The following is a 23,948-nucleotide window of genomic DNA, read 5'->3' on the forward strand; positions in this document are numbered from 1 at the left end:
AATGAAAATCATGTCCTTGCTTAAATGTTGCTTGCTACATTATCTGTCCCAGAAATTAAATCATCTACGTAAAGTTCTTTTAACACACTGCATGCCTCTTCGTAGGCATCTTCATACTTTTTTAAATGCAGTTTTATTGTAGCTGTTAATAAATAAGGCGAGCACTTGACCCCGAAAGGGACTCGATTGTGTTGGAGAACCTGTAAGTTGGGATTACTGTGATTGAGATTTGACCCTTCTTCATTTAACCACAAAAACTTTAAAAAATCCCTATCTTCTTTAGCTAAGCCTACCCCTAAAAATGCACGCTGAAAGTCGGCACAAAATGCAATTGAATGTACCCTGAACTTAATGATAATCTTTAGCAAGTCGGTATTTAAATTAGGTCTGCTTTCCAAACAATCATTAAGTGATAAATTTTCTTTACGTTTAGAAGAAGCGTCAAAAACTATTCGAATCTTCGTAGAATCCTTCTGCTTATGCACTACTGCGTGATGAGGCATGTAATACCCCGTTTTCAAATTACCATTTAAATATGTATCTACCCGTTCTACTATATCATCTCTCAAGTGTTCATTAAATATCTCATTATATTTTAAATATAGCTCTATTTTTCTGAAACTTATTATTTAAAAATAGCAAACACTGTTTTGCAATTTCATAATTATTGTTTAAACCTTCAACATCCTCTTTCCACAATAATCGAGTCTCACACCTTTCATTCTCATAAGTTGTACTTCATTCAAATGACTCTAAAATTTCTTTATCAGATCGAGATATTTCTTTATCCAAACTTATAACAATTGCTTCTAAGTTCCATCATTTTTAACTCTTTCGTAATCTAAGTTCCTAATCTACAACAGTTATATGATTAATTCTTGCCTCCTTACAATTTGATCCCTAGTCCTTGCCTTGAATAATGAAACCGAAAGTGCTTTCTGTTGCGATTAATTTTTCACAAATCTTCACTTTTCGTTCCCCTAAAATTTAAAAAATATGATCCGAACCTATTAATACTTGAATTTCATTACTCGTACCAGTATCTGCTTTCCATTTAAACATTCAGTATTCCCTTCTCAAACGCCATCTTTCGTATCCACCGAGAAGGAACTTTTATTTCCTCTAGTGTTATAGAATCAATGACTATTACGTTAATTTTTATCCTTTTATTGGGGCAGGTTACATTCTGCAATACTATTTCTACGATATTATTATTATAGAATCAATGACTATTATGTTAATTTTTATCCTTTTATTAGGGCAGGTTATATTCTGCAATACTATTTCTACGATATTATTATTATACAAGCGCTCTTTTGCATCTTGGCATTCAAATGTGAAAATAATAAGCGCTTCTTTATTAATAATTTTCAACCCCAGCGAATCAACCATTTCTCGTAAGATGAATGACTTTGTTGACCCAGAATCTAGCATACAGCGTAGTACCTTTTCGCTCCCCCCTCTACATCTCTCTGTCACCGAAAACATCTGTTAAAGAATGGAAGTCGGAGGTTTAATTTTGTTGTTATTTTTATTACATAAGAGCGAAAGAGAAGTTTCAGAGAGTGGTGTTTGTTTTGTTCGATTGGAGATATCTGTCTCTAAATCTTTCGATGCGCTGTCACATATTAATGAATTATGTAAATCGTGGACATTGCACAGTCTGCACTGTTCACCTTTATGAGCACAGAAACGCCTTGGATGCCCTTTCCAAAAGCAAATAAAACATACACCTCGATCCATTAATGCCTTTCGGGGAGCCTTTAAATCAAGTGGGCAATCCTGATTTACGTGACAAGCAGATAAACAAACTATGCAGATATTTTGATTCTCTTTCTTAGGTGGGGTATAGAACTTTCGATTTTGATTAAAATGCGATTTTTGAAAGTATTTAGAGGGAGTTTCGCTTTGACTAGTTAAAACTGAAGCACTTTGCTTATTTGTACTGTAATCATTTCTTTTAGAATGTATGTAAGATTTATTTTGATAACTTAGATGGGAACTTTTGTTTCATACTAATGATTCATTTACATCAAAATTCTTAGAACACGCTAACATCATTGATGTTTCCCTACATTCCATTTCCGTTTTCAAGAACAACGTTAGTAGTTCATTAACACTGAAATTTTGTTCATAACTTCTTTTCCAACCTTAACCACTAGTAACAGCAATAACCACTAGTACCATTTAAAGAATTTAAATTTCTTATTTGTATTTCTATATCGTCAAAAAGCTTCTTCAAAGCAGCCGTACTTCCGGAATATTTTACAAGTTCTAAACTCAACAATTTATTCATGTGCGCATTAATTAGCAGGTCATCTCTGCCGAAACAGTTTTTTAGTATACCAACAGCCACCATATAGTTTTCCCTAGTAAAGGACAATCCACTGATAGCATTTAATGCTAAACCTCCCAAAAGTAATTTTAAATAACAAAACTTGTCAACCGAACTGAGACTTTCGTTTTGGTGAATGGAATTACAAAACTGATTCCAGAATTTAAGGCAAGAACAAGGATAATTGTAAAGGCCCGTCTACATGAAGCGATTTTCTTGGCCGCCTTTCTCGTAGAGCAACAATTTTAAGGATCTGCGCATGCGCCAAAAATCGGTCATGTTCTGATTTCAGAACTGGTGTTCACTGCTCACTAGCGTACGATAAAATCGGAGTCTCTAGCCAATAAGATTGCTTTGAGTGACCACGTGCTTTTCTCCTCATTTGGAATAATAAACATGGCTGCATTTCGTTGGAGTGAAACTCAATTAATAGATTTCTATAGAGAAAATGTTGTGTTGTGGGACACGAGTAATGTAAATTTTAAAAATAAAAAATTAAGGGATTCTCCTATTTTGATAAGATTTGTCTTCCCCCATTACTTTATATATTCAAATATTTTCTAATTCCGGGTGAAAATGATTTTAACTCCCCCAAGAAAAGTTCCAAAAACTATTAATGATGCCATGTCATGGGTACTAGATGAAAATATTCAGAAACTACTTGAAACTGTGGTCGCACTTATTGAAAAAATTCAAAAAGCAAAATCTCCAGTCGAGAATAAAGTAGCGCAGAGACTCAATTAACTTCGCCGAAAATGGGAGTTAATCAGGTGATGAAGTACATAGCTTTTCTGACAGCTCCTACACGAGTGATCATAGCCTAGTTATAAAGAGGAGACTAGGTTTTCTCCGTACGTCGAGATCGTGGGTTCGATCCCCCACCTTAATTTTGGACTTTCTGCACCTGGAAGAACTTTTTAATTTAGTTTCTCCATCACTAAATTTGAACTGCATAACTTAAAAGACACGTTTTATTTTTCACCTACGGGTGCAGAGTTTATTGAATTTTAACGTCTTTCTTTATGATATTTCTTATTTAAAATTTTTGCACTGAAATTACACTGATGCTTTGTAATGTATAATCTTTATTTTTTATTAGTACTTTTTACTCATATTGGTTTGATATTCATGATATTATTGTCTATTTATTCATTAATAAAGGTTTTGATTTAAACCACAGTAGTTACTTATTTTTTCTGAAACATGGTTATTTTATTATTTCAAGATTTAAATGCACAAATAAGAGTGCCAGAAAGTGAAATTTAAAAATAAATAAATAAACTAACAAAGGAGTAATCTGTGTACTCAGTACACAAAAGAAAAGCATTTTAAAAAAAAAAAAATTTTATTTTATTTATTTATTTTTTTTTTTATTTTATTTTATTTTCCTGAAAACTAAATTTAGCAAAAAATCAAAATCACACGGCATCATCCGTAAATACTTTCTGAACTGTACTGTGTCTTCAATACGCAACTCCCGGAGCAAGGAATTACGAAGGCACTATGAATTTCTCGTCGTTTGACCCAATTTCTGGTCCAAACGCATTTTCCCCCTTCTCTATCAGGAGCTAAGTTCAAAATTGTAGCTGTATCTATAGTAGGAATTTAAAATAGTCATCCATTATTTTGACTATTTGACAACACCGTAAGCTTTGTTTACAAATCGTAGACAGTGTGACGCTGTAGAGGGCACGAACACTTCCTTTCATAGTGATTGGCTGAGTGAATTCCCGTACTAATGAGAAAATCATTCCGTGTGGACAGATGAGCTATCTCAGATATTGTCGGCCGAGAAAATCGCTATGTGTAGACGGGCCTTAATATTTTATAATCGTTAATTTTGGCTATTTTAAAGTATTAACATCACAAGTTCTCAACTTCGGAAATACAGTTTTCCCACTAGAATTTTTACATTCAACTTTACACGCATTTTTTCTTAATTTTTCCTGAATTTTACATATAAAACTTAGAGATTCTTTCCTGATACAGTCAAATACTGAAAATCCCCCGACCTGAAATTCGCTTTGCCTCTCAAAATATAAACATTTAGTTTATAGGTTCCGGAAACAGAAACATGGAGTACGAAACATCGAAGAAAAATTACTGGATAATAAAGTCATATTTACCGAATAATAATGAGTCATAACAGAAATATCAAATATTGACACTGTACTATGATTCTAAACTAATGAGTGAATTGTATAGTAAAAGGCAGTTTATTGACATAAAGCTAATTTATTGACAGTAATTACCTACATTCAGTTCTAATACATGCTCTGGCATGTTGCTTAGCCGAACTCAGATGGCCAAGTGAGTGTTTATCTCCATATCCAATAGGTAGCACTGTATTCTAACTTAACAGACATCATGATAAGAGTTCTCCCCCTTTCAATCTGCATCAAGGTAAAAAAGCAGATGATTAACTCAGCTCTTCTTTCAAGTTTACGCTTCACGTTGTTGTACATTCTGGGCTTTGTCATCTCACGAGATTGTTTAGTGAGGTCGCTTTATTTTATTCGGATATTTTATGGATAAATTAAGAATATTTAAAATTTTAACCCTTTTTAATACAATGACAGATAAGAAGCGCACTCGTGATTTTACTGCTTGCAACGTTGAAAAACGTAAACACATTGCATTGACGGTAATGAAAAAACGAAAATTCTGCTAAAGATGGAGGCAGGTGCTACTGTTCGGTTTATAGCAGAATCGTACGGAATTGCTACACGGACTGTGTATGATATACGGAACAATAAAGAAAAGCTGTTGAAATTTTATAGCAACAGTGATTCTAACACCGGAATCCGAAAGTGGAAATCTTTACATGAGGCAAAATCGGCAAACCTCGATGCTGTACGAGTGGTTCCGGCAGCGGCGGAGTGATGGAGTACCTATTTCAGGACTGCTCCTGAGAGAAAAGTGGAAGCAGATTCATGCTGATTTAAAAATAGAGGAGCCTAATGTAAATAATCAATATAATAAGTTTATATACGAGGGCCATCCAGGAAGTAGATTACGTTTCCGTCTGTGTCCGCTAGGGGCGGGGCTAGCGCGGCCATCTTGGGGTCAGAGCGTTGCGCAGCTCAGTCTGCATCTAGCCATGCTAGTGAGTGGTTCGTGCTATGCTCCGTTCAGATACTGTGACGGTTTGAAATGTCTGCGTTAATTGAAAATCCCGCGAGCTGCGCTCAGTAATAAGGTTTCTGACTGCAAAAAACTGTAAACCGATAGAAATCTATCGGCAGCTTCGTGAAGTGTATGGGGACAACATTATCACTGAAGGTGGAGTGCGTCAGTGGGTCATAAGATTTCAAAATGGCCGAACCAATGTTCACGACGAAGATCGAAGTGGGAGACCCAGCATAGTGACCGCCGAACTTCTCGAAAAAGTCGATGCTAAAGTCCGTGAAAATCGAAATTTCACAATAACGGAACTTTCTTTGAGTTTTCCACAAATTTCGCGAAGTTTGTTGCACGAAATCATCAGCGAAAAGCTTGGTTACCACAAGTTTTGTGCAAGATGAAAGGCAAGAAGAGGTAACGAAGTGGTTGAAGGCGCAGGCGGCCGAATTTTTCGACGAAGGAATTTCCAAGCTCGTACATCGCTACGATAAATGCCTTAATTTGTATGGTGACTATGTAGAAAAGTAGTATTTGAGTGTGGCTTTCATCTGTATATAATAAAATTTGTTTCCTATACTTTGTTTATTTTTTTATTCCAAAACGTAATCTACTTTCTGGATAGCCCTCGTATGTAATAATAATTTAATGCATATAATAATTAATTATTGTATTAATGCATATATTAATTTAACTAAATGTATCTAATATGCCTTATTTATTTTGTGCTTTTAGTCTGAATATTATCTTTTCTGTCCTGAAATCCGCATAACCTCTGGTCCCAAGCGTTGCGGATTTCTGGACTTCTACTGTATTCCTGTGCGGAAACTAGTTCTGATTCTAACTCCTCTTTTGTAAGTATAAGTTTTTCAATCTCAAAATTGCATTGTTTTGTTCCGTAAGTATAAGTTTTTCAATCTCAAAATCGCATTGTTTTAACAACTGTGGTTTTTCAAGTAACATTTCAAGTAATTCTTTTAGTTTCTCATACGAGTATTCACCCTCTTCTAACAATGCAGATTCTATTTTACTGATCAACTTAGTAGATAAGCTATGTGTCACTGTATGCAACTTCTTTGCCTTATTCTTAGCCTCCATTTTACTATTAAATTCTATCAACTATAGTAATCAACAATTTTTTTATTCAACAATTCTATTCAAAACTGGAAAAATGAAAAAGGGCCTACCTCGAATTTCTTCGCATTAAATTCCTGCCTTTTGTTATGAACTCACTAATTTTCTTCGTCTTCATTCTTCATCTCCACAGAAAAAACGTACGTATCCAAATAATCGACTGTTGTTGTGTGTTCCTTGATCTATTACACCAAGATATTTTACTGTACATTTATTTACAAGCCGTATGCCACCTGGCATATTTACAAGTGTTATGCCTCCTGGCATGTACAAGATACACATATTTTGCCACTTGGCATGTAAATTGATACATCATACTAGTTTTCTGCCACCTGGTAGATACGATGCAAGTATATTAATTAGCAGTAATACTCCTGACATTTTGCCGTGTCTGCTCCCATTACACCACACAAAGAGTTAGTTACGTTATATGTTTGACCTCCTCGGAGTTAGTTGCATTATAGAACACAACTAACTCCGAGGAGGTCAAAACACGGTGGTTATAATTAAACTTACCCTATAAATGACATTCTACAGAGCAAACGGGAGAATGGAATGCAACAAAATTTTGCATATAGGCTATACACAAGATACGCTCATGCAATTTCAAAAAATAAATTTTAGTTCCAAAATGTCCACCAGAGGGTGCCTTTTTGAATAAAAAAACATGAAATTTAACACAATAAACGAATAAAACGAAGTACAGAAACAATATTAACAATCCAGAACAAGAATTATGAGTAAAAAAATGCAAAACCGGGAAAAGCTGTCAGTTGTAGGAGAAAAATGTCGTGATTTGGATGCTTGGGAAAAAGAGGAAGCTGATGTTTAAGTCAATGTTTCCAGCTGTATTAATGACGGTCTCTTTAGTTGAATGTGCGTTACTGGTGAGGCTGTTTTATGGAAACAAAGGGAATGCCTTTGCTGCAGTTCATGAATTTCATCGTAGAAAGAACCTACGGTGTGGACCAATGTCTAATAAAGGTGTCCCGGCCATGATTAAGAGATTTGAAGGGATGGGGAAATTGAATTCAACCTGGAAGAGGCCATAAATGTGTTACACCAGTATTTCTTGATGCCGTCAACACAGCTGTTGACGCACAGTCACAGACATCAGAGTTGGGGGGGGGGCAGTAGCGCATGTGCAGTTTCTCGACAGACAGGCTATTCTTACAATACTGTCCGAAAAGTATTAAGAAACATAATGCACTACTTCACATGCAAGATCTGCCATACCCAGGAGCTGCTTCATTGGGACAAGGCAAGTCTCTCATTCACAGTCAGTTTTCTCAACAGAATGACTGTTGATCTGTCATGGCCTTGGAATATTCTGTGGAGTGACGAGGCTCATTTCTACCTCAGTGGGACAGTCAACACACAGAATTGCCACATTTGGGCTACAGAACATCTGCAGATCCACACTGAAATTCCCCTACAGTCTCCAAAGGTCACTGTCTGGGGTGGATTCATGGCGACATTCATGCTTACATTGACCATTTTCATGCAAATGGTGCGCCCCCACATATCCATGGGTCCATGAAGGCGCTATTGCTGCAACACTTCACAGAGGAATGTGTTATTAGTTGATCCTTTCCTAATCTATGGCCACCACGTTCGCCAGATCTAACTCCGTGCAAGACGTTGAATTACTTAAAGAACTCCATAGCACTTCATGTGCGAAGACTCACAACTGATCAGTTATGATGTGCTATTGAACACAATGTCCACAGACTTTCCCTACATTGTCCTGGGCATGATTAACAACTGCTCCTCTTGTGCAATTTCGTCCTAATCTCTTCTTGTTTCTGCAAACTGAACTGTTTTTGTATCTTCCTTACTTTTACTTAATGTGGTTCGATGACAAGGTGATCAGAAACTAGTCAGTAAATGTTAATATTGTTTCTGTATTCCGCTTTGGTCTTTTTTTTGTGTGTGTTAAATTTCCTGATTTTTCTGAAAAGGTGCCCTCTGGTGGACATTTTGGAACTAAAATTTTTTTTCAAAATTCTGTGAGCACATGTCGTGTATAGCCCATATACAAAATTTCATCGCATTCCGCTCACCCATTTGTGCTGTAGGATGCCATTTATAGGAAAAGTTTAATTATAACCACCTGGCACATACATAAAAATGCAGGTTTATGAAAAGAAAAAAAATTTAAACATTTCTAATTCTTTTTTTTAAATGTTTTGATTTGCAGTTTTCCACAAAATTTTAATTTGGTAACATAATTCCTAACTAAAGCGAACATTACTGTTACAAGTTGAATCACTTTTCAAAACGTTAACATATACCTTCTAGAAAACTCCCAAATGGCAAAATTTTGACAGTGATTGGTAAATTTTACAATCAACACTAATCAGTTCATGTGATGATTCTCTGCTGGTGTGAAGGTTAAAAAAAAAAAAAAAATACCTAATGCTTTATGTGCATTCAGTGAAAGAAACTTTCCACATTTTGCAAAAGCTTTATTAACAAAGTTGCTGATGCTTTGGAAACAATACAATCTTTTTCTGAAACCGCTGAGAGGGTTAAAGCTTAAGTTTTGCTATCCTAAGTAATGTTTGACTTTTTTAATGAATACATTTTCAAGCCAGTCACGAAGATAATATCACAGTGCAGAATTGAAGTTCTCATGTTGGACATATTACATGGAGACAATCAAGATAACACATATATGCAAAATCATATTCCGGAAGCCCGCATTTGGCAAGGATTCATTGTATTCTGTAAAAATATACGTTATCGAACTTTAATGACAGTAAATTTTTTAATTTTTTACGCATAATATCAAATACAACACAGTAGAAATAAACATGTTTTATTCACGAGTGTTGAATCATCTCTGGATGAAAATCTTTACCTTTTCCCCTTTAGCTTAATGCTTTAGACCTTGTAAATATTAGATTGGGGAAAAAAGAATCAATATTTTTTATGCTTATTTTGAAGCTTCATTCAATATAGTACAGTCAAATACCAAAAATCCGCCAACCTGAAATCTGCGTTCCCTCTCAAAATATAAACATTCAGTTTATAGGTTCCAGAAATCGCAACATGGAGTACGAAATATTGAAGAAAAAATACTTACCGAATAATGATGTCATAATTACCAAATAATAATGAGTCATAATGGAAATAATTATTGACATCATGATAAAAGTTTTTTCCTTTCCAATCTGCATCAAGGTAAAAAAGTTGATTCATTCAACTCTTCTTTCAAGTTCACGATTCACGTTCTTGTATTTTCTGAGCTTCGTTATTTCACGAGATTGCTTAGTACTGCCTTTTTTTTTTTAAATCCGGATATTTTGTGGATAAATTATGAATATTTTAAATTTCAGTGCTTTTTAATGCATTGACAGATAAGAGATGCACTCAGTTTTACTGCTTGCGACATTGAAAAATGTAAACACGTTGCATTGACGGTACTGCAAAAAGTGGAAATTCTGCAAAAGATGGAGGCAGGTGCTACTCCTCGGTTTATAGCAGAATCGTATGGAATTGCGACACGGAGTGTGTATGATGTACGGAAAAATTTATAGCAACTCTGACTGCAAAAGCTGTTTAAATTTTATAGCAACAGTGATTCTAATACCGGAAATCTTTGCAAGGTGCGAAATTGGCAAACCTTGATTGCTGTCTTGTACGAGTGATTATGGCAGCAGTGGAGTGATGGGGAACCAATTTCAGGACCGCTCCTGAGAGAAAAGGGGAAGCAGATTCATGCTGATTTAACTAAGAGGAGCCGTGCTGATTTGAAAATAGAGGAGCCTAATGTAAATGAATAATATAATATAATCAATTTATATAAGTAATAATTTTATGCATATTATAAATTATTGTAATAATGTATATAATAATTTAATTAAATGCATCTAATACACGTTATTTATTTTGCACTTTTAGTCTGAATATTATGATTTATCTTTTCCATCCTGAAATCTGCAAAATCCTAAAATCCGCACAATCTCTGGTCCCAAGCTTTGTGGATTTCTGGACTCCTACTGTAACAATTATTTGCTTTGACTTAAACATGCCCTCACAATTTTTTTATGACTCATTGCCATTTAGAAGGTAATTTCATTATGCCACTTTCTCAAAACAGCTTGTCCCTAGTGGCAAGAAATTGAGATAATTAGTTTTCACAAGCCTTTTTTGAGGCCAAATTTACAACACTAAGAGCACTTGTCATAGACAAAAACAGATAATAGTTGCTTGATGTCAGGTTCGGATAATGTTCCAGAAGCATAAGAACCTCCCATCCATGCTTCCTGAGCTTCTGGGGTGTCATCATAGATGTATGAGGGCTGGCATTGTTCTGGTGGAATACAACCCCTCTACTACTGGCTATTTCTGGCCTCTTCTGGTTGATTACTGCTTTCAACCAATCCAATTGTTGACAAGAGAGGTTCAAATTGAGTGTTTGTCCATTGAGAAGCAGCTCATAGTAAATGATTCCCTTCCAATCCCACCAAATACAGAGTAAGAATTTCGGCCGTCAATCCTTGTTTGGCCACCGTTTGGGCTGCCTCCTCGGCCTTCAACCATGAATGTTGTCGCTTGACATTTTTGTATGTGACTCATTTCTCGTTGCCAGTCACCAACCTCTTCAGAAATGGCTTAATTTTATTCTGTGTGGCCAAGTGTTCCCAGATGAAAACATAGTTCAAGTTTTCCTCTGTCAACTCATATGGTACCCAAACATCAAGCTTCTTTTTGAACCCGGCTTTATACAAATGATTTAAAATTGTTTTGCAGTCGTTCTTTCCTGGCTGATGATATGGTAGCTCTCATGCTGGTCTACTTCAACCATTTCTAAAGTTTTATCGATACTTTCAATGATAGGCCTTCCAGTGTAGCGCATCTTTCACATCAAAATTACTGAAATGGAATAAATGAAACCAAAATTGCACTTGACTGGCTATTACAGTATAGGGACCATAAACATTATTTACAATTTCAGCCACTTGTATTTTCACCTTTATCGAAGTAAAATCATAAAACATACCAAATGTTTTCTTTGCCCATCTCCATCTTTAACACTCTAACTCACAACTAAATATATCAATCACAATAATGGCAAACTGTGTTTGTTTTGTAGGGAAATCCCCATCTTCAACAAGTAGCATCCATAAATCAACAAGTAACGGTATAAATACAAAACGAAATAACCATAATATACTCTGTAAGGTTTTAGCTATTTACTAACTAATAGTTAATTTTAAGTTCAGTTACTTTTATGTCACTCTCTTTTCACCCATGCTTTTCATGGCAGAATGTAAATGAGATAACGAGCATTTTTTCAGATTGAGGGAGAAAGAAGTGATATTTAAGACAAGAATTCAGAAGTTATTTTTAGAGCATGTTCTTCCTATTTCAGGCCATGTTACCATGACTTATTAGCGATTTCATGCCGTGGTATTGAGCCATTTGGCTTGTCCCACCATTTTTCTAAAAACCAGAAGCTTTCCAGTGTGTTTCCTTTGAGCTGTTAGGCTAATCTATTACATTTGAATTAAGTTCAACATTATGTATTTAAGTTAAGCCAGAAGTGTTGGCTTATGTAAACCCAAGTTTGGTCATTGTTATTTCTTCGTGTTCAAATAAAAGGACTATATACACCCTTCTTTTGACTTTGTAAGTCTACAATTTAAGATAAGAGGATTATTGCTCTGTAGCCCTTCTAGAGCTCTCTAGTTTATGCTTTCAAAGAAAGTGAGACTCTACCGTGACACCCAAACTTAAAAAGGTGGTGGCTGATGATTCTTCATCACCAGGATTTGGTGATTGGGCCCCTTATCCCCAGTCGCCATTAACTCTCTGACTGCTCAATTTGTGGACCAAAATCACTTCCGATTCCCCCCCCCCCCATATTTTAAATCTTTATATATTGGAGAATTGAAAAATGCACATTTTCTCTCTAGAAAACATAGATTTTTATCATGAGAAACTAAGTTGCCAGAAAAACCAATTTCAAGATGTTTTCAACAAAAAAAATCTTTTTTTTAAAATAAATTTCAGTCGAATTACAGATAATTTCTATTTATTGCATATTATAAAAAAGTAAAATGTATTTACGAAAATATAAAGCGCTGAGGGAAAAATATCTTAGAAATGCAGTTTAGCATGACAGAGTTCAAAACAGGGTTCAAGGCAAAGTCCAACTTCACAATCTTTGCACCAGATTCAATAAATCTAATTAATAATGAATCTAATTGTAAATCTAATTAATAATTCAATAATTTAACTAAATAATCAATACAATCACTGAACGTTTTCTAGCAGCCATTTCTGTAAGAAAAAAGCAACAAAAAGTGAAGTGTGAGTGCTAATACCATGTGCCTTCAAATGCCACAATTTAGTGGACAACTAACGATATCTTTTGGCCAAAACGTAAACTAAACGCCTAATACTGTATATAATTTATTTCAATGGCTAAACGAGGAAAAAACGGGATCCGCTCCTCAATAAAGGAAGAAAAACATATGCCCACAGAAATCGCGGGATGAGCAAATTTTGCTACATTTGAATTGTCCGTGGAAATTGTGGGATGATCAGCCAGAGGGTTAAAAGAGAAGTACACTACAAAGTCTGTAATTCAGACGTCAATAATCTGGAATGATCTATAATCCGAACCTCAATGCTACAAACTTTATGCGCATGCGTTTAATGTATAATGGACGGTATAAGCTAGGCTAAAATTATCTAAGGCATTTCAATTAATGTTGCAGATTGTGCTGTTCCCTAATCTTCTAATCGGATCCGGCTTATTATTTTTTGCAGACTGTTAGAACAATTTTACAAAAATTAAGCTTGAACTTTCGATTATGTCAAAAAGAGTTTCCGGTTGATCTTTACATTATGGTAACTTGGCGATTTTTTGGCGAAAATTTGGCAACCAACTCTCCTACAGCAACCCTCTATTTTTTTTCCCCCGCCGCCATTTTGTCTTCACGAAGTAAAGACATGTTTCTTTTCTTCTTATCTACTGAACACTTCTTCCAACAATCTACTAGCCGAATTACACTTATGCTAGAAATTTTATCTAACAAAACTGCTTAATCATGACAAATATTCACTGCAAAATTGGGGAAAAGTGCACAATACCATACTCCTTACGCGTTTTTCAAAATAACACATACACATAAACCATGTACACGCCGACTTATTTTTACTTAAAAAAACATCCCAGAATTGCACAAAAATGGCATTGCGCACACTCTTCACTATATCCATGTACACTGCTTTTTTCTCATAAATTAGAAAAATTTCACGAAAATACATGACAATTTTCTCAATCTTTAAACCCGGTAAAAAGAACATATATGAAATTACCTGATCGCGAAAAAGTATTTACCCTTTACAAATATGAACATTTCCACATATAAAATAAATAAAATATCCAAAAACTTTTACCTCTAAATCATCTATTACATTATACACGTCACCAACGAATTCATACCGCAAGTATTACAAATACTTAGTATCAAATATTTAAATTATTTCCATGCACGTTTATTTCAACTTAAACGTATACCAAATTCCTACAAACATAAAATTCACAAAATAACTATCATTTCATTAAAATATAATTAAATTCAAAAACACTACTTAAAATATAAATGAGCACATACATTAAATTAATAAAAATTACCTTACAATCCTAATTACTTTAAACTAAATCATTGCTAATAACAATTTCCCAATAATACCAAATTCCTTTCCAACTTACATTTAGAACAATGCATAAAAATAATATCCTCAAATAATTAAAAATACTAACTTACCTAATCTTCTTCAGAATCTTGATTACGTGGCGGATACACTTTTCTAATTCATTCAATAAAATTATTGAAAGATTTTTTCTGCGAATTTTTCCTCCATACTTCCTCTGCTAAATAAAAAGCAAACTTCTCTTTATCACAATGCCTAAATACCCATTTCAAATTCACTTTAGTTAGGGCCATGGGATCCAAAAATTACACAACACTGTTTCCCACAACACAAAATAAAGCTAAATACAAAATTTCCACATTTTTTCCCGATTTCCCCCCTTTTCCGATTAAAGAACCGTAATTCGTCCATTAATATCACATGACATATCCCATGATCTCTCATTTCCCTCACGCAAAATAATGCGTAATCGGAACTGAGTACTGCTCACATTATTACCAAAGTCCCAGGTAGTAACCTTTATCGCCTCCAAAATGTCGCCAAACTACCAGTTACCATATTGTAAAGATCAACCGAGTTTCCAATTCTGGAGCTGCCAAAGGATCTAAAAAGCGAAAGCATGTTTCGATGTCCATTAAACAAAAAGTGGAATTACTGCAAAAATGGATAAAGGTCTATCCGTCTCAAAATTATGCAAGAAGTATGGTATTTGAAAGTCCACTATATATGACACAAAAAAAAAAAGGAACTTTTTGAATTTTTTGTGGAAGCATCTTAAACAACTTACATTGAAAGAAATGTTTAATAAAGTAAACAAATAAATATTAAGCTTTTTTTGTAAATTTTGATATCCTTTAGATCATAATTGTTCTTTATTTCATAAATTACGATTTCATATATTTAATTGTATCATTTCTGCATGCCATCTTACCAGATTTAAATTGATGATCTAAAATCAAGAAAAAACCCTAATCCGAAATCGCAGAAGTCCTGATGAGTCCGAATTACGGAATTTGTACTGTATATAAGATACTTTCTTCCTCCTTTCTGCATGCCTTCGTGATATAATGGTTATTGGCATGTATTCGAGCGACCCAGGTGCGAGTCCTGGCGAAGGTAGTGCACATTTTTCACATTTTCTGTTTAAAAAGACCTAATGTCTCTACAGGGGCGCCCGAACAGGGAGCGATCAAATAATGGGTTACTCTTTAATATTTTTTAGGTACAACTCTGATATATGCCCTAATTTCACCAAATGTGGCGATATGTGTTCTGCACTGGTTTTTGGAACGATTGCGTGTTCTATGGCAACCCTGTTGACGTTGAAGAATCTTTCTCTGGAGCTCGTTGATTCTGAGAAGTGTCTGAGAAGATAGGAGGGAAAGATAAAAAGATAGAAGTTGTTGAATTGAAGTTCAGCAAAAGGAAATATCATTGTAGCCATCCTGTTGAGGGGTAGTGGGTATTTGGAGGTGTGGAAAGAGGGTCTGGGAGATTATTTTTAATGGCTGTGCATGATAGTAGTAGGGATTTGTGATTTTATTTATTTGTGAACCATAGTATGAATTTTCTGGAGTGTGTCTGGCTGTCATGTAAATACGATAGTGATTACGTGGCGGCATGTTAAGGCGGTATAACACTGGTATTTCTGCTGCTCGAAAAAGCATTAATTCATGGTAAGTGCATTTTATTTTATTCTTGTTCTTATTTTGTAGAATGTTATGTTCATTGGTTATTTAGTATGAATTTCTGTTGTTCTTGTTGTTTTTGAAACAGAATGCTGTGTACATGGTATTATTTGAAATTTATTGTTATTATATTATTTTACTAAAGCGAGGTGTGCGTAGATCGTAGATTCGTTCCTTGCCTGAATTGTGCAATTCATAGATGTTTTTTTAAGTTTAAACAGGATGCTGTGTACATGGTATTCTTTGAAATTTATTGTTGTTATGTTAATTTATTAAAGCGAGGTGTGCGTAGTTTGTAAATTCGTTCGCTGCCTACATAGTGCCATTCGTAGATTTTTAGACTTTTTTTAAAGTTAAAACATGTCGCTGTGTACATGGATTCCTGTAAAATATTTTTGGTTAGAAACTTTGTTTTTGCTATCTAAATTTTTTGTTTTTGTTTCGGATCTTTAGCTTAAATCGTGTGTTCAAAACGTAGTTTTTGCATGAGCGAAAATCGCGTTTTTGGAGATATTTTAGGCTTAAAGTGCGAAATATAGACAAAAAATTTAGATAGTAATAGAGCAGCGTGAAGTTTCTCGCCAAGGGCATAGCAGAGTAGTTCCATTTTTTACACTGTGTTGTTTATATACAGTCAAAACTCGTTAATTCGGACACCCATAATCCGGAACTCAAAGCTAAAAACTTTCTGCGCATACGCCGCGTTGACACATGCGCATAGGCGTTTACGCATGCGCGTAAGACCTTTACGACTGCGCATATGCATGTGCGCAAGCGCAGAATACGTTTTCGCGTGCGCGTTTTATGTATATCGGACGGCATAAGCTAAAATTATCTAATTATCTATTTCAGTTAATGTTGATGATTGCGTTGTTCCTTAATCTTCGAGTTAGATCCAGCTTATTATTTTTTGCAGACTGTAAGAGCAATTTTATAAAAGTAAACTTGAACTTTCGATTATGTCAAATAGAATTTCCGATGCTGGAACTTCCGAAGGATCTACAAAACAAAAGTATGTTTCGATGTCCAACAAACAAAAAGTGGAATTGCTGCAAAAAAATGGATAAAGACATGAAGAAGGTGACAGAGAGGTTAGCGAAAATGAAAAAATTTCGATTGACAAGTTAGTCGGTATTCTCGGCACAGCAATTATGGGACTTGAACAGCGGAACTTCGTAACTGAACAAGAAATTATGTCTGTTTATAGAATTAAAGAGAAAGTATTATCACATAAAACGAAGCAACTTAAACAACTTACATTGAAGGAAATGTTTAATAAAGTAAACAAATAAATATTAAGCTTTTTTTTTTTTTTTTTTTGTAAATTTTGATACCCTTTAGATCATAATTGTTCTTTATTTCACAAATTAAGATTTCATATTTTTAATTTTAGAATTTCTGCATGCCATCGTATGAGATTTAAACTGATGATCTATAATCCGAAAAAATCGATAATCCGAAATCTCCGAAGTCCCGACGAGTCCGGATTAACGACTTTTGACTGTAATACAAAAATTAAATGGTTCTGTTCCGTTATCGGGACCAGATTCAGAAATGTATGTATGTGCATCCCAGAATTGCACAAAAATGGCATTGCGCACACTCTTCACTATATCCATGTACACTGCTTTTTTCTCATAAATTAGAAAAATTTAACGAAAATGCATGAAAATACTCAATGTATACTACTCAAACGTATTCCAAAATACTACAAACATATAACTCACAAAATCACGATCATTAAATTAAAATATAATTAAATAAAGAAACACTACTTAAAATATAAATAAGCATATACATTAAATTAATAAAAATTAGATTACAATCCTAATTACTTTAAACTAAATCATTGCTAATAACAGTTTTCCAATAATACCATATTAATTTATTTACTCCTTACATTTAGAACAATGCATAAAAATAATATCCTCAAATTATTAAAAATACTAATTTACCTAATCTTCTTCAGAATCTTCATTACGTGGCACGCACACTTCCCTACAGAAAGAGTTCCAATCGGCTGCAGTGCTACTGCTAATTTCTAAATCCGAAATCCAGTAGTCAACTGGCAGTCTATTCACCCAGTAATAAGAAATTAATAAAATTTCACCCATACTCAAACTACTTTCAGCAAACCACGTATCCTTCCTTACACTTTGTTTCACAAAATGTCCATTTTCACCATATTTCTTGCACGGCCATTTAATCTTCAAATATCCTTCCTTTCACACAATCTCAACTTATTATTATTATCAGATAAACGCATTAAAAATTTAGAATTCACTTTATATAGCGCCATGCAATCCGAAAATTAATCAACACTATTTCTCACAACACACAATGAAGCTTAATACAAAATAATTTTTCCAAATTTACCCCTTTTCCCGATTAAAGAACTAATTTGTCCATTAATGTCACATGACATATCTCATGATCTCTCATTTCCCTCACACAAAATAATGCGTAATTGGAACTGATTACTTCTCACATTATTACCAAAGTCCTAGGTAGTAACCTTTATCGCCTCCAAAATGTCACCAAACTACCTGTTACCATATTCCAAAGATCAGCGAAAGCATTAATTGACTGATGTATATATGAAGGTTTACTTAGTAGCCATTACAAGGGTCCTGTTTGTACGAAGGAAATGTGTATATCGAATGTCTGAAGGTACTGGCACTATGGAGGATATTTTTTACTCTTATTTTTTATGAATTTATGTGGCGACACCAGTATACAGATTTCAGTTCAGATAATTTTAGGAAGCTTTTGGATGCTGAGGAATTTTTTTGTGTGCCACAGACAGAAGACACGGAAATTTCTAAATAAAGTAAGTGGATATTTTCTTTGTGTAGTGCTTAGATGCTCTAAGATGGAATTTCATTTTTTTATGTTATTTCATTGCTTGATTTAAAATGTAGTTTACTGAGAGATATATTTTCTGTTTGGCTCTAGTGTAGAATTGGCTGCTCCTTTGACATTTTAAGCGAAAATAGATCAATGTGGACATGAACAAAGTCAAGGCAGTGCGCAATGCAGAGTTTCTGCAATTCTTTAATGTTTCTTTATGTGAAAATAGGTTGATGTGTACATGGATACTGAGTTTGTGCAATTCTTTGACTCATTATTTTGGCTTTGTGTAACAGCAATTTTTTCCACAAAAATCGCCACTACACAAAGCCAAAATAACAAGTCAAAGAATTGCACAAACTAGTTGTCTATGTACCACCAAAAATTGCCTATTTTCACCAAGGGGATTTGTAAACATATTTTTACCATATTTATTTGTATTTAAATATACTTTGATATACTTATATGAAACAGCAACTTGTCAATAATCCAAGGGGCATCCTTAAGTACAGGCTAACCATATATTTTAAATAATAGTCAAGTTTAATTAAATTCAAAAAACTATTTCTCTTATCATGGGTGCATATACAAGAACTAAAAAAATTCATTTTAGGAATAAATATTTTATGATCAGTTGTATAATCTTTTTACTAATTGTATGATTTAATTCAATTTTGTAGTTTTATAAGATTTATTTGGTATACTTTTTTATAGAATCTATACTGAATGCACACAGCTTTTTAGAAAATCTACACATATCTCTTTAGAACCTCTTGTTGTTGTTGACTAATGCTCACTTGTCAGACTTATAGTCAGGGCAAGCCTACATAATTCTTCATGGTAAGGAGCACAAGTTATGTCTCAAAGTGGCAACAGCTTTGAGCACCTTACAGGTGAAAGTGCGATTCAGCTCAGTCCCCCCCCCCCATTTTGTTGGAGGGGACCTTCAGATCCGTCTCCGTGGTCAACCTCTCAAGAAGACTTTCGACTCGCCACATATTTAGTGCCCTCATACTGCACGGACACTACACATTTACAAGCATCCATGCCTTCTCCGGGATTTGATTACAGGCCATTTGGAATGGCAGTCAGTGACGATAACCATTATACTTTAGAACCTCTAAACTACATAAGTAACATCTAAAATTTCATAGAATACTACACATCCCTATTCTAATTTAAACTGAATCATAATTTTAAGGGATTGTAGAAAAATTGGATTTGTTTTGAATGTAAGTACAAAATTTTGGCAGAAAGGTGGATTGGATTGTACACTGGATTTTTTTTTTCAAAATTGTATAAAACTTTTGAGTGAAGTGCAGAATCGCCTATTTATTTGGCACTTTTATGAGTGTATATAAGAGTATGAAGAATTGGATTTTTGTCAATTTCCTTTGACTTTTTAAGTGAAAATACATCGATGCGCACATAGACAGAGTCAAGGGAGTACACAATGCTGAATTTGTGCAATTCTCTGATTTTTTTTAAAGTGAAAATAGGTCAATGTGTACATGGATACCGAATGTGTGCTATTCTTAAAAACGCACCAAGCAGTGCGCGATTCTGCACTTTCCCCATACTTTTTAGTAAAAGTCACTTACCAATTATGTATACAGCATTATGGTCATATGTTTTCATAGGCTCTTTTGCAAAAGGAGTGACATAAACTAGTTTTTCTTTCGGAAATATGTCTAAATAACTTAAATCTGTCAATGTGATGAAATTGTCTGGTGCATACAAGTTAGGCATGTATCTTCGAAAGGAAGTCATTGTTTGGCTTTGGTTGTCCACATTACAAAAGAAAAGGTCGTAAGGATTACAATTCCTTCTGTTAACGCTGTAGAGTTCCAGTAACTGTTCTCCACAATTATTACAATCCTGTTTTCGCATAAAACAATCATAGTCCATGTCCACAATAAATTTCTGGCCATAGAGCACTGCATTTGCCAGCCGCTGGTTGTAGAATCGCATCACAGTTTTTCGACGAATTCTTAATATCATTGTGTTGTGCCCAATACCATACTGTATGTGTTCAGGTGGTTTTATGTTTTCTTTTTCAATCAACCAAGCTTGTCTATCTTTTTGCTTAATTTCTTTTTTTCTGCGGTCTGCAGCTTTCCGTAGTTCTTTTTCAAATAAAAATCCCATATATTTGATACGGGATGAATAACTATACATAGATAAGAGTTCCCTCATATCCATCACGGAAATTTTTGATGGCACTTTTTTGCCTTCCAGTTTTGCAACTTCGTGTTCCATCAAAAGCATAAGAATTTTTTTCTTTTTCTCAAGATCGGTGACAAGTTCCGAATATTTCGCAACTGCGAATTCTTTATCATGCTGTTGAAGATCGGATGTCTCCTCTTTTGCTCCCGTACTTAATTTCGACGCATTTATGCATGAATTATTAGTTAAAAGTCGTATGTTTGAAGAATTCCATTGCAATCTATTAAAATTTGATTTATTTCTAATAGCAATGCCAGTGAAACATCTTAATTTTATGCAATATGAATAATATACTTTAACAGCTGTTATGCTTTTATATACTGTATTCATTTTAAAATTCACAAAAGCCAAGGAAAAAAGATACAGTAACACATAAACAGATCCTCCTATTTACTTGGACGACATGCGTGTTTTAGGCTGGGGACACTATTACCAAAATTACAGACAGACAGACAAAATAGACAGATGTCTTGTTTTGCACCCGCTAAGTCTTTTTGCACAGATGGGTGAAAAATGAAGCTAAGGAGCGAATTCAAGTGCAACGCTTGTCATGGTAATCACACTTGCATTGCAAAACCGAATTCAAGTGCAACGCTTTTCGGACACGCCTACTGAAAATACGTCACTACCATAGAGGAATTTTGCGGCTACTCCTGACCTGCCGCAAACTCTTAACAGTGACTGTAAACAAGATGGCTGAAGTGATTTTGCTCAGACGTTTAAGAAATCGGAGAAATGCTGATCGAATTCCTTGGCATTTAAGAGACAGTCGTAATGCTTTTAAAATGTCGGAGCGTGAATTCATCAGTTGATTCAGATTAAATCGGTTTGCTTCAATGAATTGAAACCTTTTCTGAAGGCAACTGCCAATGGATATTCTCTTCAAAAGCAGGTTGTTTTTACTTCAGATTATGAAAACTGAAATACTTCTGGAAATGTTTCCGAATCAGAGACTATGCTTAAATGACCTATTCGAGAATATTATATATTTTTATACGTAAACACACAAATTTTTAATGTTATTGTATCAGGATTCTTTCTTTTTCATCCCGTTTTTTTTTTTCGTAGTAATGATCGAAATCTTTAATTACTGCGAATTTTGGAATGCAGTAATAATATCACCATTAATTTATTGTTTTAATTACTCTAAAACGTAATCTCGGAGAAATTGTTTTTCTAACAGAAATTATGCATATGCCTGTGTTTGAGATATATATATATATATATGTATATATTTGGGATTAGTTTTTTAGAATATTATGTATTTTTTCATGGTTTTAGATACGTGCATTTAATTTACATATGCTATCAGAATTTCAGTGATATAGTAAATTAGTTTGCAGCAATAATTAATCTTTGATATGTATGCAATTAAAATTTCATAATTTAAATTAACTTTATATGAATAGAGAATATTTGTTAAAATCAAATTTCATTCTTTGCAGCAATGGCGCATGAGAATTATTTAAATTTAACTTTACTTTTTATTCTTATGAAACAATATATATATATTCTGTAACTGTAGGGGGAAAAACATGAATTTTTCTCAGCTGTTTAAACAGTTCCCATGTGTAAAATAGTATTTCATCCCCCAAAATATTAGTTAATTTTCTCCTAATGTATAATGTCTTGACTGTTCGTACAGTGTGATTAATGTCATGGTAATTTTGGATACTTTCTATAGATCTTGCATAATAACTACACATGTAAGTTATATACACATTCGTAAATCTCTTATGATATGAAAAGTTATTGCAGACTTTCACATAACTATTAATAACTTGATATTCTCGATAACAGATGACTTACCTTACTTCCGTAGACCATGATCAGAATTAAATAAACTTATAAGGTTATCATACTAAATTACACGAAAAGCAGCATGACATAAATAAATACAAAGAAATTAAATGTATTTACTGTACTAATAGATTATTATATTACATGACATTGGTTTTGCCCATGTATAATGCCCTGTGAAAGTATTGGACCAACTTCGTGAAAAAACATTCGTTCATTACTACTGTTTTATTTGCAGTCAAATTTTACCAAAAGCTCATTTTAGAATGCTATGAATACAAGTTGTCCACAGGTAATTGTTCCAATTTCTTACTGTTTTGTTCGCTATTTCCACACACAGTAGATGTTAATTCTTTCGACCAGCTGTAAAATAACTGGAAAGCAATCACAAATGTGATTCTACCTAGCTTACCAAGAATTATTTTGGGTTACATACAAATGAAACCGCAGATGTTGCGAGTGTGGTGATATTAATTTTTGTTTTGTCTTCATTAACCGGAAAAATAAATTTTCCATTAATGGTGAAAAGGTAAGAAATATATGATAATAAGTATAATATTATAGTCATTTCAAATTACTGCATAAAAGTTTCATTATTATTCAAATAATAATAACAAAAAGCTATCTATACTATAATTATAGTGAAGTATAGATATTAAATAATACAAAATATTAAATAAATTTTAGAATCACCTATTTACTATAATTTAATGAAAAAAGGCTAGCTATAATTTGTGTGTGTGTGTGTGTGTGTATGTGTTTGTTTTAACGTTTTATTGCATATTTTTTAATAATGAAAAAACAGTGACATATTTTTGTTAAAAATGGAAAGTAAACTCCTTAAAAAGACTGATTTATTAATATATCAACTATATTTAATGTTAAAAATCTGTGTATTAAAATTTCAGATGAAACTTTCTTTTGACTGAGGATTTATGTTTTTCTAGGTATGGAATGCTGGTCTGAGGGTTCTCTATGCTATAGGGCAATGGCCAGGCAATACTCATGATGCATTTATATGGAGTGGACGGAAACAAAATCTAGATAGTATTTTGTCGCATCGTGCATATCTTTGGGAGATAGTGGATTATATTCCCATTTTATCACGGGAATATCTCTAT

General features: G+C 33.9%; 1 protein-coding gene across 1 annotated transcript in view; it reads right to left on the minus strand.

The window, feature by feature from the left end:
• LOC118182380 (mitochondrial ribonuclease P protein 1 homolog) overlaps nucleotides 1–21,468 on the minus strand; it is a 28,922-nt gene extending 7,454 nt beyond the window's left edge. The window contains exon 1 of the mRNA XM_035351720.2: nucleotides 20,403–21,468. Coding sequence (XP_035207611.2) covers nucleotides 20,403–21,357 — 955 coding nt within the window. The 5' untranslated portion in view covers nucleotides 21,358–21,468. The remainder of the gene's footprint in view (nucleotides 1–20,402) is intronic.
• Nucleotides 21,469–23,948: the final 2,480 nt, after the last annotated feature.

This window comes from Stegodyphus dumicola, chromosome 9, assembly GCF_044657685.1.
Source record: "Stegodyphus dumicola isolate Sdum_Otavi_A_Nest chromosome 9, ASM4465768v1".
In the NCBI taxonomy this organism is placed as follows: Eukaryota; Metazoa; Arthropoda; class Arachnida; order Araneae; family Eresidae; genus Stegodyphus; species Stegodyphus dumicola.